The sequence below is a fragment of the Zonotrichia albicollis genome, chromosome 7 (assembly GCF_047830755.1).
Source record: "Zonotrichia albicollis isolate bZonAlb1 chromosome 7, bZonAlb1.hap1, whole genome shotgun sequence".
Taxonomy (NCBI): Eukaryota; Metazoa; Chordata; class Aves; order Passeriformes; family Passerellidae; genus Zonotrichia; species Zonotrichia albicollis.
Genome location: NC_133825.1, coordinates 41,562,383 through 41,577,074, shown reverse-complemented (window position 1 = coordinate 41,577,074; position 14,692 = coordinate 41,562,383). Strand labels below are relative to the sequence as shown.

The 14,692-nt window shown below is 41.9% G+C and overlaps 1 protein-coding gene across 6 annotated transcripts in view; it reads left to right on the top strand.

Moving 5' to 3' along the window:
- The first annotated feature begins 4,437 nt into the window (after positions 1–4,437).
- GPAM (glycerol-3-phosphate acyltransferase, mitochondrial) overlaps positions 4,438–14,692 on the top strand; it is a 30,494-nt gene continuing 20,239 nt past the window's right edge. For 2 of the 6 annotated variants that reach the window (XM_074545222.1, XM_074545218.1), the window contains exons 1-5: positions 4,438–4,577; positions 5,258–5,411; positions 6,795–6,925; positions 8,852–8,974; positions 11,897–11,970. In XM_074545222.1, the coding sequence (XP_074401323.1) occupies positions 6,824–6,925; positions 8,852–8,974; positions 11,897–11,970 (299 nt within the window). In that variant the 5' untranslated portion in view covers positions 4,438–4,577; positions 5,258–5,411; positions 6,795–6,823. Of the gene's footprint in view, positions 4,578–4,968; positions 5,099–5,257; positions 5,412–6,794; positions 6,926–8,851; positions 8,975–11,896; positions 11,971–14,692 lie in introns of those variants that run through there. The other 4 variants (XM_074545223.1, XM_074545220.1, XM_074545219.1 and 1 more) reach the window with 4 other exon arrangements.

Here is a 14,692-nt window from a genome sequence, read left to right as displayed (position 1 = left end):
AGCCAAAATCAGCAAATCTATTTTGTTTGCTTGGATAAACTGGGGAGCAGGGAGTGTTGCCCTTTGTAGGTGTCTCTCTGTTCATCTATATGAGATAATCACATAAGGGATCGGGAGTGAAAAGCCTGCAGTGGAATATATGGCAAACTGCATCAGGACCATTGCATCAGAGCAGAAATGATGCCCAGACACTTTCATAACTCTCCCAGGTTGTTTCAGAAGATGTCCCCAAAATTCGGTGAAAATTTCCCAACCATCAGTGTCTTTCACTGCAAAGGGATTAAGACTCTTCCAAGGGTCCCCCCAGCAGTGCCTTGATTAAAGTCCCAAATACCTGAAAATGAGGGGAGGGGTGGGATATAATGTAATTCAACACCTGGGTCACACAGTCTGTTGCAAAGCCTCTTGTGCACTGTTGTTGAAAGAGCTGTCTGTGATCCCAGCTTCCAGTATCTACAGTATATCACAAGATGTGACAAGTCCTTCTAAAGCCAACAGCTGCACAATAGAGCAAACCCGAGCAGTGAAAAGTGCCTCCTTTGGAGATACTGATGAAACACTTGCCTAGAACCTCATATTAATTAGGGGTTGTGCTATTCTAAAAAAATTCACTGTTCTGTGCCTCAAGGAAAAGCCACAGCAAATTTGATTAGATCATGATTTTATGATTTTTCTATTAAATGCCATTTTTTTTGAAATGGCCCTTACTGCCCTTAGCTCTTAGATTTCTCTGTTTTCTATTATATTCCTTGCTTTCTTTTTTGGAAGGGTAGAAAGCAGTTCTGGATTCCTGGAGAGGGAGCTAGATGAGAAGAAAGTCTTTGCTTTTTGCAGAGAAACTGACAACAAGTATAAGTTTATTTGGCTTAACAATAAAGTTATTAGTGAAACTTGAAGTACCTGCAAATGCAATGTATCCTTTAAACACCAGAGTCCCCTACACACATCAATTTTTAATGATTTACAAGTGCATAATAATTCAGAATATCTAACAGTACTCAGGGCCTATATGCAGTAAATTAGTTGCTTCATCTGTTGTTTTTTACATAAAATGAGTTCTTGGATAGAATGTCAGCTTTGTAAATACCCTCAAGAAACAAAAGTGAAAAAGTGCAACCACCCTTATAATATATCCCCCTTGCTCATAGCAGGCAGGGGGAAGCCTGCATTGTTATGGCAGATAATGGCTCAAGGCATGAGTATGGGAGAATCTTGTTCCAAATTCTGCCATTTCTCATTGCTAAATTTAAAATACTGCCAAATCCCTTTGGATAGTTAGAATTTGTACAAAATGCAAGTATGTGTGTAATTTCTTGACAGAAAAATGGTGCTAAGTTTGGAAGTGTAAAAGTTAGTTGTCCTGGTTTTAACCCAGTTAATTATACTGGATCTTTCTGTTAGAACAAAAGCCTTTTTTGTACTAATGTGAGTAACAAGTTCAAGGGAAAAGCTAGGAGCAGCTTGGGCTAAAATGCCCTTATCTTTTCAAAATTACAGACACACAATATATTTCATAGGAGAGAGACACTGTACTCCTAATGAATTTTGTATTTGTTCTCAAGATAAGGGGGATGAAATAGAAAAGAAAAAATCATTTGTCTTGAAAGAAGATATTAAGTATACCCAAAGCATTTTTACATACAATCTTATCAGCCCATTTTGTGGCCACTTGCCACTCTCAGATGCTCTTAATATATTGTATACCAAAGGCAATAGTGCTGACACTGAGTTGTGCCACTGCCAAACTGCATATTCATTATTGTTCATAGTCATGTGAGGTCAAGTTCGGTCACTGCAAACAAAGAACCTTTGTCTGGATCCTTTACTCCCTCCTCACACAGTTTTTGGTTTCCTAACTTTTGTAATGCTCCCCAAGTTGAAAGTTTCTTTTTAAAGAGGATGCTGTGTACTCTTTTGTAAACATGTCTCCATTACTAAAAGTGACATCATGGGAATCGCTGGGAATGAGCTCAGAGAACAGAGCCAGGGCACAGCCGATGTAAAGAGAAGTCCCCTTGTCCCTGCTCCCTCCTCCTCTGCACAGAATTGTCCAGCAAACAGGTACTTTGTTGAACTCTGCTGGAAGCTTCATGAGGAATTTAAACATAGGAAGGACTAATCATTATTTTATAAAAAAAAGAGTCCTGCCAGCTCTTTCTCCTCTGCAGGCTGCTATGCACGAATGTGGTCAGCAGCTTATTCACACAAAGCCAGGGTTCTGCTCATTTGCCATCATATGCAAATCAACTCCCCGGACTCATTGGCACGGCAAACACTTCAGTTTAAGGACTTTAAAAAGATGGATTGCAAAACTCAGGCATGCTCCTGCTCCTACTGAGATCAGTGGCAAGCCTCCCATTGGCTTCAATAGAAGCAGGAGAGAATCTCCCTTTTCTGGAAGTGAAAACCCAGCGGTATTTGGGCTTTTTGGAGCACATGCAGCTCTGAAAGTCTGTTCCTTCAGGGCATTCCAAAATTTTTCCCATTTGCTTGATTCCATGGCAACACAACATCACCATCAAGCTTTCAATACTGAAATGAGATTTTACTACTAAGCCTGAGGATTTATACAAGTGTAAAAAGATCTTGCTAAGCTGCAATTCCCATTAGACTAATTCAGGATCCTTTCCAAATGAGTGACGAAATTATCTCTGGATTTATTTTACAATCAGCCAAAAATTTTTTCAAGGTTAGAAAAATGGGAAAATTGCTCTACAATCACACAAGAAACATTCTTTCATTATTACACAAAATTACTATGTTTAACTAAACCACTGTATTTATTTACTATACTTTCCAAAACAGTCTAAAGAATAGCCTAAGCAGTTTTCTCATAAATTATACTAAAATCAGACTCTAGAGACTGCACAAAATTACAACAAAGCCATTGAGGCTTTTCTTCTGATTTTGGTGTTACTTATATGACAGAAAAAACACTTTTGCAAGCAAAAAATATACCAGTGTAAAAGTGTAGAATGGAAAAACAAGCCAAAAGCTCCATGTTAGGTTTTAAATGTACTATATTTCATCTTTTATAGAAGGAAGCAAAGCAGACAAGCTGGCTTTTCACTCAGTAGTTGAGAGTTTGCTGTGTACTGTAGTACACTGAAAACAAATTCCCTCTTTGATCCCCTATTTTGATGAGTGGAAGGGGAAAAAATTCATTGTGATTCCACACCTAGAGGAGGTTGTGTGTAAGCAGTATTGAGGGTCCTTTATAAACTACCTATTAAAAAGCTCACAAACAACACCACAAATGCAGTGAAACAAATTATTCAACATCAGTAAGAATTTTAAGGGCCTTATGTTTCCTGCATTTTCTTAGACTTGATATATAATTTCCATCTCTCTTATGTTTAGTTTTCACGTAATCCAGCTCTTGAATCATCTCCTCCAATGTGATTTCTAAGATGACTCAAGCTCTGACTCCCCTCACTGCACAGACTCATGCTGGAAACAGTGATCGAGATGTGGGCTGCAGCATTTTATTGGGACTTTGCTTCTGTGATCTGCTCCTTATACAAAGAGAGTTACAAAAACACGGGATGTAACACTGGATTTCACTTTTCTGATTGGAAGCTTTTCAGAGCTTCCCCTTTCAATGCTTCCAACACCCCTGGGTCAAACCCTGAGTGTGGGACATGGCCCTGCTGCCGATCACCAGATCAAAGATACTGAACTGCTTATTGCCAGAAACACAAACTTTATACAAGTTGTACATTTCATGTTTGTACATTTCATAGTCGTACATTTCTCACTCATAATAGTACATTTCTTGCTCATATCTTATTGTATTTTTTAATTTGAAAAGTGGTGTCTTTTATTCCAACAGCCATGTTGCACCAAAAAAAAAAGTATTTTTCCTTGCTAAAGGAGGAAAATTCAGACTCAAAATCCCTTCTGACCCACAAACTGCAGAGTGCTCTTCGTAAAATACCAGCTCTAATACTCCAGTGGTATTCCCTGGAGGCGCTCAGCTGTGGGAACTAGGACAGCTCTCCTGTGCATGCAGCACTTAGGTTTCTGTCTATCACATCTTACACATTTTCTTTTATGTGTGAAAGGCAGTTGTAATTCTTACAATTCTCATTTGTAATAATTTTCAAAACAACATCTAGAAGGAAGACCTCAAGGGGAAAATTAACACCTTGCGCTACTTTAAGCAGAGTATTTGCATTTGTACAAACAGTATCTTTTATTTTATCACTTTATTCCTTTATTGCACTGCTGTGATTTGGACATTAAAGGAGAAATGCAGGCACGAGCCTTCCTGCTGAGCTGTAACTCAAGCCACGGAGAAACTGTCTTTAAATAGCCCAGAAATGCCAAAGCCAAAAAGTACTCTCGCCCTTGTCTGGTTACATGCAGCAATCTCAATCAACATTTACTTTTGCGCTCAGTAAAAGGCAAACTGGCACTGCTGCAAGGCCGGGCGGGCAGATCGATACCTGGCCCGAAATTTCTGCGATTGCTCGCAGCGGCAACGCTGAGTCGCTGCAAACGCATTTAAAGACCACTTCACATCACTTTCCCAGCGTTTTCCTGTTCAGCAGCTCAGATTTGAGAGCTAAACAGCCGTGAGTCGCTGCTCTCTCTGGGCTGGGGGAAGAGGGCGGTGGAAGCGGCTGTTGAACCACGCGGGGGCTGCACCAGAGCAGGGCTGGGCACGGCCGTGGGGCGAGGGCTATTGAGGGCGGGAGGGCAGCGCCGGGGCCCGGGGCCGGGCAGGGCCGCGCTGCGGGCCGGGCGCTCAGGAAGTCGCGTCAGGCGCGGCGCCGGCGTGGGCTCGACGGGAGGGCTGGAGCAGCAGCGGAGCCCGCGGTGGGTGCCGGCCCGGGGCCGGCGGTGCGTAACGCAGCGGAGCGGTGCGGAGCGGGCGGCGCGCACGGGCCAGGGCGGCAGGCGGGGGCGGTGCGGGCCGGGCCGCGCGGGCGGTGCTGCCCCCGGCGGCGGGGCGGGGCAGCGCAGCGGCTGCCGCGTGGCGGGAGGGGCGGGGCGGCCGGGGCAGCGCGGGGCAGCCGGCGGAGCGGCACCGGCGGTGCGGAGGGCACGATCCGGCTGAAGGGTGGCTCGGGCCGGGCGGCGGGTGCGGGGCCAGGTGGGCGATGGGAGCCTCGGTTGTCCTCGCGGGGTTTCGGGGGCCGCTGCCGGCGGCTGCCCGCGGCCGGCGCCCGCCCCTCGGGGCGGCCCCCTGGCAGCGGCGGTGCCCGTGGCGCTGCGCACCCCCACCGCGCTCAGCCCGCGGTTTTATTTATAGCAGGTCTGGTGAGCGGCGGGGCCGGAGCCCGGAGCGCTGCTGAGGGAGCCCTGGTGAGCCCGGAGCGCTGCTGGAGCCCGCGGGGATGGCGGTGGCCGGCAGGTGAACAGCGCCAGCGCCGCAGCGGGCGCTCGGGGGGCGGGTTGGCTCACAGGTACGTATGCGGCGGCGGCTGGTGCTGCTCAAACGGGCTTTTAATTGCGTATTTTTTTAAGTTCATCTTTTGTGTATACCGGTGCAGCCAAGGTCACCTTGAGCACGAGCGGGACGCATTTCGGTTCCAGCATTTGAGGTCTCCAGGCATTTTTTTTGGCTATTTATTGGGAGGGTTATATAGTAATTTGCCTGAGGACTAATTCAACTAAAAGGCGGATTGGATGTAACAGCCAGCAAAGATAAAGGGATGGGTTCGGTACTTGGGCTGTGCAAGGATATGCATGGTCTGCATGGTTATACCGGCTCGGTGTATACTCCAGGTTGTAGTGGAGCTCTCTGCGTGCCCGGATTACGGGATGGGTTTGTGGCAACTTGGGGAGGGCGCTGGGAAAAGCAAAAAGGTTGCACTAAAGTTTTAGATCTTGCTGTTGCAGATGTTAGCTTAGCATTCTGGGTGGGAGCAATATCTTTCCTGATGGCCCACAGCTTGGCCATGATAGAAGTTTCCTTGCAGTGACAGATGGAAGGGGAGGTTTTGCCTCTTTAAAATGCTGGGATTCTTATTTCAGTGGCTCTCAAAAACAAAGCAGTTTAATTTGTAGTCTTTTGCAAATACACTGTATAACACTAAGTTGTTTTAGTATGTTTGCTCTTCCTTTTTTCTTTGGCCAAGGGAGAATTATTTACGGTGCTCATTGTATGAGCCATAAAACTTCTATTTCAAAATAATTAATCAGGTTGAGATTTCCTTACTGCTCTTTAATCCCACAAGACTGAAATGTCACTTATCAGCAGCATGTTCACATTTAGATGGGTGCTTTTTAATTGAGCACTCCTTCTTCCCAAGGAATTTGGAAACTGGTTTGACTACAGCTAGACCAGACACATAAAATATACTGTGGGATAGGAATAGGTGAGAACATTAATGACAGTTTTTGTAGATCATAGGTGTCCTTGAGAAGCAAATTATGAAAGAGCAAGGTCAGAGTGCAAGAGAATAGTAAACTTATGAAAGTGTCTGACATGCGTATCCTTATGGCTGCAGGGTTTAAACCATGCAGTAAAGAACAGTGGAAAATTACAAGGGGACTAGAGTAACCTGTTATGGGAAGAAGAGCAGGGAGAGAAAAGCGTGCAGGAAGCTGGTTGGTGTGCTGTGTTTTTGGAAGTCAAATGTGCTGGGGTTTTAGCATGTTAAGATCATGCCAATTTGTAGCTGCAAGGAGGTATCTTTGGAACTGAACTTTTACTGAAGGGTGAAAAAATACCAGTTTGCCAATTTATTGCACTGAAATTTAGGTGTGTGTTTCTGTGCATGCATATGAATATATGAATATACATATAAAAATAACATATATATAAACATGTTATTATTTTGCAGTTTGTGATCTTCAGTTCAATTCCTGTGTCATGGATGAAACTGCTTTGTCCCTTGGAACAATAGATGTTTCCTATTTATCCACCTCAGCAGACTGCAGCATCAGTAGATGTAAGCATTCCACTGAAGAGTGGGTAAGTAAAAATTGGGAATGTTACTGGCCCTATTTATCTCATTATTTCTTCAACTTGAAGGTGGACTTTTTATTGTTATGAACATAAGGAATTATGTCTCTCATGCATGATAAAGTTTGGTTTTGATTTAACTTGAAATATGAGGAGGAACCAACAATTCAGTTCTGTGCCAAAGAATAATGTTGCTAGAAAAGAAGAATCCTGTCAAACTCTATTGATAGTCTTACAGTCATCTGGTGTGATGTTGCTAATCATTTTATATAGCAGTAAATGTAGAGAATCCCATTTTGGGGTAGCCAGAGTCAAACAGAAAGTCAAATAGGAGGCTTGTTGCTCTTTTGGGTAATGTAATTTAAAGTGTGCAGGTGAAATGGAGCTTGATGCTGAAGTTGTACAGTCATATAGGCATTGAAGCTGGAGCAGTCCAGGAGGCAGAAAAAGTTGGTGGATATAAATAAGGAGCCTATTAAAAGTCTGTGTCCTCCATTGAGCGAGTCTTGGGATTTGGAGGGGACAAAGGAGAAGGCAGAGTGGTCTGGGTGGAGCCAAAAGAGCCGCATGGGGACTGGGGTGCTGGTAGATGGTTTAGCAGCATAGGCCAGGAGGGATTAGACATGGATCTGGAGAGGAGGAGCTTGAACTTGATACAGAAGAAGAATTGGAAATGTGGTCAGGGTTGAGGGAAAGGGCAGATGTCTTGGCAACTGGGATGTCTATCTAGCTAGATCTAAGTTCCATGGAACAGCAAGCTGCAGTAACCAGGAGGGCTGTGAGAAAGTGGAATAAGGGCAGGCAAGTCAGAAGAGATAGAAAAGAGGTTTTGTAAGAAAATGCTGGTGAGCTATGTCAGGGGTTGGAGGCACGCAGGAGGAAGATGACATTGTTAGAAAGTTGGTTTGTTTTGGACTTGGCATTAAAGGAGGTGGTAGACGAGGGATTATGGCAGGCTTAGCATCTTGATACTTGTTTATTTCAGATGGAAGAGTTAGCCTTGGAATATTTGCCAGTTTGTGCTGCTTGCCAAATATGATACATGCACAATTTAGTTTTTAAGCATCTTCAGCATTGCTTTTGACTATCTGGGAGTTTCTCACTGCGCTGAGTATGTGATGATCTGCATTTGTGTCTTCAGTCTTGATTCTACCACTCTGCCACTTAAAAGTTCTGTTTTAAACAACGTTTTGGTTTGGTTTGTTTCTGTAACTTCTCTTTTAATACTGGAAGTAACTTTCTTCTCAATAAAATACGTGGTTTAAAAATGGCAACCCAGTTCTCATTCTCAAGCAAGCAATAATTCAGTAGACTTTAATGGAAATAACCAGGGTCTTTGGAAATATACTTAACTACAATTTTTGCATTATGTCCTAACATAGAGAACGAGTTCTGTGAATGCAGTCACTCTGGATATTTTTTGTTCTGTAATCTTCAGATAGACAGTGTAACTTTGGAGAAGGCACAGGAGCTCCTTTTTCATATCACTGCTTGAAACTGCTGCAAGTGCCTACAGAGTCTATGGAGTTGATATTTTTGGTACATTGAGTCTTCTTGCAGCTTTACAGGGTGATAGTCAGTTGAACTTTAAAATACATTGTTCATATTGCAAGCACCTTTACATTCTTGAGAATGTAGTGTACTGTTAATTTCTTTCAGTTTTCTCAGCTGGTAGTTTCTTTGGTGTTTCTTAATTACAGTTTCATTCCTTTTAAAATTTTGTGTGTCAACCCATGCATCAGTGCTTACATAAGTACGACACTGAGGTTTTGCTTTTATTTTTTTAAAATTTAGAGAAATGTTGGAAAAATTATACTTTACATAATTGAGGGGCAACTTTTTGTGTGTGTCTGGCAGCTCCTCTCCCTCAAATCTTTCCCATACACAGCAGAACACATATTTCTGCATATTTACACAGTGGTCTTTGTTCTGCAGGGAGAGTGTAACTCTCGTCCCACTCTGTTCCGATCTGCTACTTTAAGATGGAAGGAGGCCTTGCTGAGCAGGAAAAGGCCGTTTGTGGGACGATGTTGCTATGTATGCACTCCCCAGAGCCGGGTAAGAAGATTATGGGATGGATTATGTTTGACAATAATGCATAGTTGCAGCGTAATGAAGTTGCAGTAGTTTCCTTACTTTCAGAATTAAGGTCACAGTGTTTTCTACCTCATGAAGTGCTATAGTTTTGCGCTGTTGTTTTCACTCCTTTTCACTGTGGTTGCATTTAATTTGTCATGGAATTAAAGGATGGCACACACCTGGTTTGATGCTTAGTCTCCCACCTCACAGTGCAGACTTACTCCTTGCATAAAACTTTCCAGCTTCTCAGAATTACTACTTGGAAATGGGATAGCAAAATTATCTGGTGTGTTAGATTAATAATGGGAATTTGGACCATATAAAAGTGTTAAAGTTTTCTTTTAGGGCACTTCAATTTTCTATCCACAGAATAAATACAGTTTGGAAGCTAAGCAGTATGCCTACTTTCCAACTTGCTTAGTCCTGTACTTGAGAGAACAAGTTAATTTTCTACAGCTGGCTGATTTTCTGCACCTGTCTCTTTGCCCAGCCTGGAAACAAGGCCTGCCAGTTGTGATAATGGGGATATTTGTCTCCTGGGAACAGTGTCAGGATGATGGCTCTGGAGAGGTTGTGCAAGCTGATTTAAAATGTGAACTTTATTGAACAGCATTGGGCAGGCTTTCTGTAAGCTCAAGATGCAAAATGCTGATAAATGGCACAATACAGTTTGCAACCAGTTCATCATGTAATTTGGCTATGTGTACACTCTGAGCTTTAGATTGCACTCAGTTACACCTTCATTGGCTAGGCTAGAGGGAAAATTTGTTTCCCTTTTGACCAAAGAGAACTTATTTCATTCTGTTCGTCTGCCAGAACAGAAAATTGCAGCAATGACATATAAATGTGGTATAGAAATCCAAATGTACTTTGAAGGCTGTGTATGATATTGGCAAAAAGACAAACAATTAGATAAACTGAGACTACTTCAAAAAGACAAGTGTTTTGACTTAGAAAAAGGTGTGTGTGAATCCTCAACTTAGGGCTTTATGCATTTAGTAATTAGCCTGTTCCTCTCAAACTGGGAATTATGCTTTAAAAATAAAAATCTTGTTCTGTATTTTGTCCACTTAATAAGGGACTAATTAACTGTCCTGAGATCCCACTTAAGAAAGGAGCATGACCTATTAAGCCCTTTGTTGCTTTCTGCTGTAAGGGAAAAAATACCATCCTTGCACAGACAGTAACAAAGATAATAATCTCATTAGATTCCAAATACTTTTTTTGGAGCTGTCTTTTTCATTGTTTTTCTTAAGGAAAATAAATTAATGAAGCAAATTTCTTTAAGTGTGCTGTCCACACTAACAACTTGCCAATGCTGAGAGTGGAAAGTCTTGCTTCAACCTCTTGTGTTCTTTCCTCCTCTCCTGAGGGCTGATCAAGCTCACTAACCAAGCAGAAAACTATCTGCTTTATTAATTTAGACTGTCTATCTTAGTTTTTTGTCTTGTCTGCATGTAGTTGGGATGTTAAAGGGTGTAATGAATGTTAGAGGTGCTCTAAGTTAGGAGGTGAGCATAGAGATCAGCAGGAAAGGCCAGGATGTGGTGGTGAGAGCTGGGCTTCTTCTTTGTGCCAGCAGGGAGATCCTGTACTGGCTCAGTTGGTTTCCCAGAACCACATGCTCTGCCTGACACAGGACTGGAGGGGAGTTAAATAAGGAAAAGTTAAAGTGTAACAGTACTGCTGGAGGATGAGTTTCATAGTGAGGTTTAACCTGACACTTGGAGCACTGCTATGGACAGGTATAGACTGGCATTCAGTGCTACTGAACTTTGTTGTGATTGTTTGGGAGACCTAGAACAAGTCATCTTCTCTTTGCCAGAACACAGCTTATCACATCCACAAAAAGTCACCAGTGTGTAGTCAAAGAAATTAGCATAACATGGAAGTTTCCTCTTAAGGCCTCAGAGCAACAATTGTTTGATTGTACAGCACAGTTGTATTTTAGCAGGGAGCAGAAGACTCTGCTCTCACTGTAGCTCATAACTTCTCCCTGATTTGCAAATGACATAGGACAGTCATATATTTTAATTTTGTGGTAAATGGTGTGTCCTAAACAAAGTACAAACAAATGACTCTTACCTGACTTCCATTGCAGAATTGGTGGTGAGGCTGTTTTGCAGCTCTGCTGTTGCTGGTGACCATCTTTCTCTTTGCTGCCCTTTTTCATGTACAATTCCAGTAGTTTTAGCTGTAGTTCAGTGCTGGCAAGGTACCAGTTTTATCATTATATATCATTTGGGTAGAAAGAAATCAGCCTGTTAGCCAAAGTATTCACTTGGACTGTGGAAGAGTAGAATTTGTCTTCCTGCTGAGGAATATTTGTTGTGGAAGTGCTTCTAAACTCACCCCACTTAATATGTGGAGTCTGTAACAAGGCTCTGCAAGGCTGGACTGAGTTTGTTGTTCAGGCAGAGCAGGAATGTGGAGTTTTGCCACCTAACCATGGATGGATATCCTGATCCTTGGGCTGTTGTTGTGCTGACGAACTGGATGCTACAAATTGAGCAGCAAATGCTCGTGCTTACAGTAATGCCCGGTGTGGCTCAATAAAGTTCTGTCTCAAAGATGAGTTCTGTATTATGACAAGTCTTGGTTTATATTACATCAGAATCTTCTGAAACGTTGTGGCTTGAAGAGTGTAACCAGTGCAACCACACAGTAAAGCCTTGAGAATGCTTTGAAAGTATTGGACTTGGGAATAGTGATTAGAATTCCATTTTCATTTTAGGAGTTTTTGTACTGTATAGGCAGGTCCAACACTTCTCTGGTTTTGGCTTGGCTTAGTGCAAATGAAAAACATTGCATTATCTTAAATGTTATGATGAATGTAACAGACAAAGCTATTTTTATGAAATAGTCCACCAATCTTTTTTTTTTTTTTTCTTGGTTTTACAGGATAACTTCTTCAATTCTAGTATTCCTTCTTTGGGTCTACGTAATGTCATATATATCAATGAAACACATACCAGGTATTGTAACAAGTGTTTCTTTTGCTTTTAAAATTCAGTGTGCTCTGATTGTGAGACAGGGAAATTTTTATTATGATCTGGACTGAGTTGATATGTATTGTGGTCCTGAAATGCAGAGATTTGGTGCTGACTTCAGTAACATGCTTGTTAAATCTGGCTGTGTGTATTTGGGAACTGGGCAAAGTCCTTTGGGGTTATAGACAAGGAGTAGGGGTCAAACCTGTTTCACAAAAAACCCAGAATTTTTTCACAAAACAGATTCTTTCTCCTTTCATGCAAGTGGCAACAGCATCTGTAGCATAATATTGAGGGCACCTGTTTTATTCCCTTATGCAGAATCACTTCAGGCTGCCCTTTAATTTACTGAGCAGATCTGGCTCACAAGTTAGGTGTTGACTATTACCTCTTGTGGCAATTAACCTGATTATGTCTTATGAATCTGTCTCTTCTCTGTCTCAGTGGCAGAGTGCAGCTTCTGAAAAGTGTGGTATAAATGAAAAAAGTCTAAAAAATGGAGATGGGTCTTTGCGCTGTTTGAATATCTTGTGTTCTGGGATGGAGATACTGGAAATTGCACAAAAATATTCTGTTCTTTGGAAAGTTAATAATGCTTGCTAAGTTTTTCTTACAGCAATCATTAGCATAAGTAGGTCCTGCAGTGTTTGTTGTAGAGTCAGAGCAAACAAAGAGAGGCCAGCAGCGTGAAAGAAATGAGCCAAAGTGTCTGAGGGAAAGAAAAGCAGCATTGTATGTGCTTGAGAGGGAGAAAGCTAATGTTAGAAGCTGTTCTTTATTAAATTTGTATTAATTATGGGTTTTTTAAGAGTTCAGCTTGTAGTTTAGAATGCAGAAAAATAACAGAAATACTGTTTAACTTTTTTAAAAATCGTTTTTGAAATAGTTTTGAATGGTCAAAGTTACTTGAATTAGAAATATTAGAAGAAAAAAATATAGGTTAATGAATTATTCTGAAATAAACACATCTAGCTCAGAATAGTGAGAAACACAGTGTCATTATAGTGTGAAAATGTACAATTTTAATGAACTTCTGATGTATCATGGGGCTACACAGTCACAGTTTCCTGGCTTTAGAAAGCAAGAGGGGTTCTCTTTATCTGCCAGCATGCTGTAACTGTACTGACAGCCTTTATCTGAGTTTTTATCTGAGTATAAATCAGTTTTAAATGTCTCTTGACTGGTCCATTCTGTGTCATTTTTGTCTTTTCTTTTTGCTACATGATCAGAAACCAGATTTTTCCAATTAAACTACATTATGTCTAAGCTGTAAAATGAATGTAGAAGCTTTCGTACCTTGACAGGTCCCTGCAATAGCTGTGTGCTGTTCTGATATGTTCATAGTTACCAAAAAATATTGTTGTCAGAAAGCATATCCTTTCCTTTGCTTTCTAGAAAAATCAGTAAGACTCTCAAACTTTAAAGAGAAGAGGGATAAAAGAAAAAAGCAATTAAAAAAGGGTCACCAGTCTTCTTCTGTGACAGCACAAAGAGCTGGTCTAAAAATTTGTGTGATCATTCCATGCCACTCTGTGCCCATGGCTCGTGCATGTGCACCCATCTTAATTACAGTTCACTCCAGGGCTTTGGCCTTTTGCAGTGTAAAAGTTCTGTCTCATCTTTCCTTGCTGTTTTTAACACATGTATAAATTTACTGAAGTGTGGTAGGGTGGTTTAACAGCCAGGATCAGTAACTCGAGTGATGACAGCGGGTGAGACGTTGGCGGGGCTCCAGCATGGAAACCACCATGAGCTTTGTCACCCACGGTTCAGTCTGGGCCACTCACTGGAGCAGCAGCCAGGCATTGCACCAGCAGGCCTCAGGACAGGAGTTTTGCATAATACATACTGCTCTGGGCTTGGAAATTGCCAGAATTTAATTTTTCATCCAGCTGTTAATTCTGCTCCATCACATCAGCTCTGCTGTTTAGGGTTACCAGGTGTTTGGTTTGTGTAAGTGGTGGCTTGTCCACTGCTGGCCTGGTAAATGAGGGAGGTGAGGAGAGAAATAGTGATGAATATCCCCTGTGGGGGAAGGGGTGTAAGCCATTCCTGTGTCACAGGCATCTTCTGGGATGTTTGAATTCCAAATAACATTTTCTCAGGTGATTTCTGCTTGTATAATTGAGAGAGTAGAGGACAGGGTTAATTAAAAAAATGGGACTGTCTCCATAAGTTACCTTAAACACTTGAATTTGTAGTGAGATTTACTAATAATTTTGTGGTTATACACTTGCTAAAACTTTACTAGGAGAAGGAATGGAGAAGACACATAGGACTGGGTGTTTGGAGACACTGTAAAGGAAGAAAAGCTAACTAAAAAAGTGGGTTTAGTTTTGATGGCTAATGCAAACATATTTTCAAAAGTGTTTGTGAGAGTTTACCCTGTGCTTACGTGAGCAGCTTTCCCAAGAGGACTTGGTGTTCCTTGAAGAAGTTGACAAACCTCTTTAGCTGAGCATTTACTTTCCTTGGTGGAAAGGGGTACCAAATTGGAAATTAACACTGTCACTTGTTTTGGCCTCTCTGAGCTGGCGAGTTGGTTCTGGGGACAGACAAAATGTATATGCTGGTTTGGTCACTGTACTCCTGTGATTCTGTGGGTGTTTCAAGGCCAGTGTCACCCTGAGTTGAAGGGGTGCAGATGTTGGCTCAGATGTTTTGTGCTATTCATCAGTTGTTTCATCTATAACATGAAGATATTGGC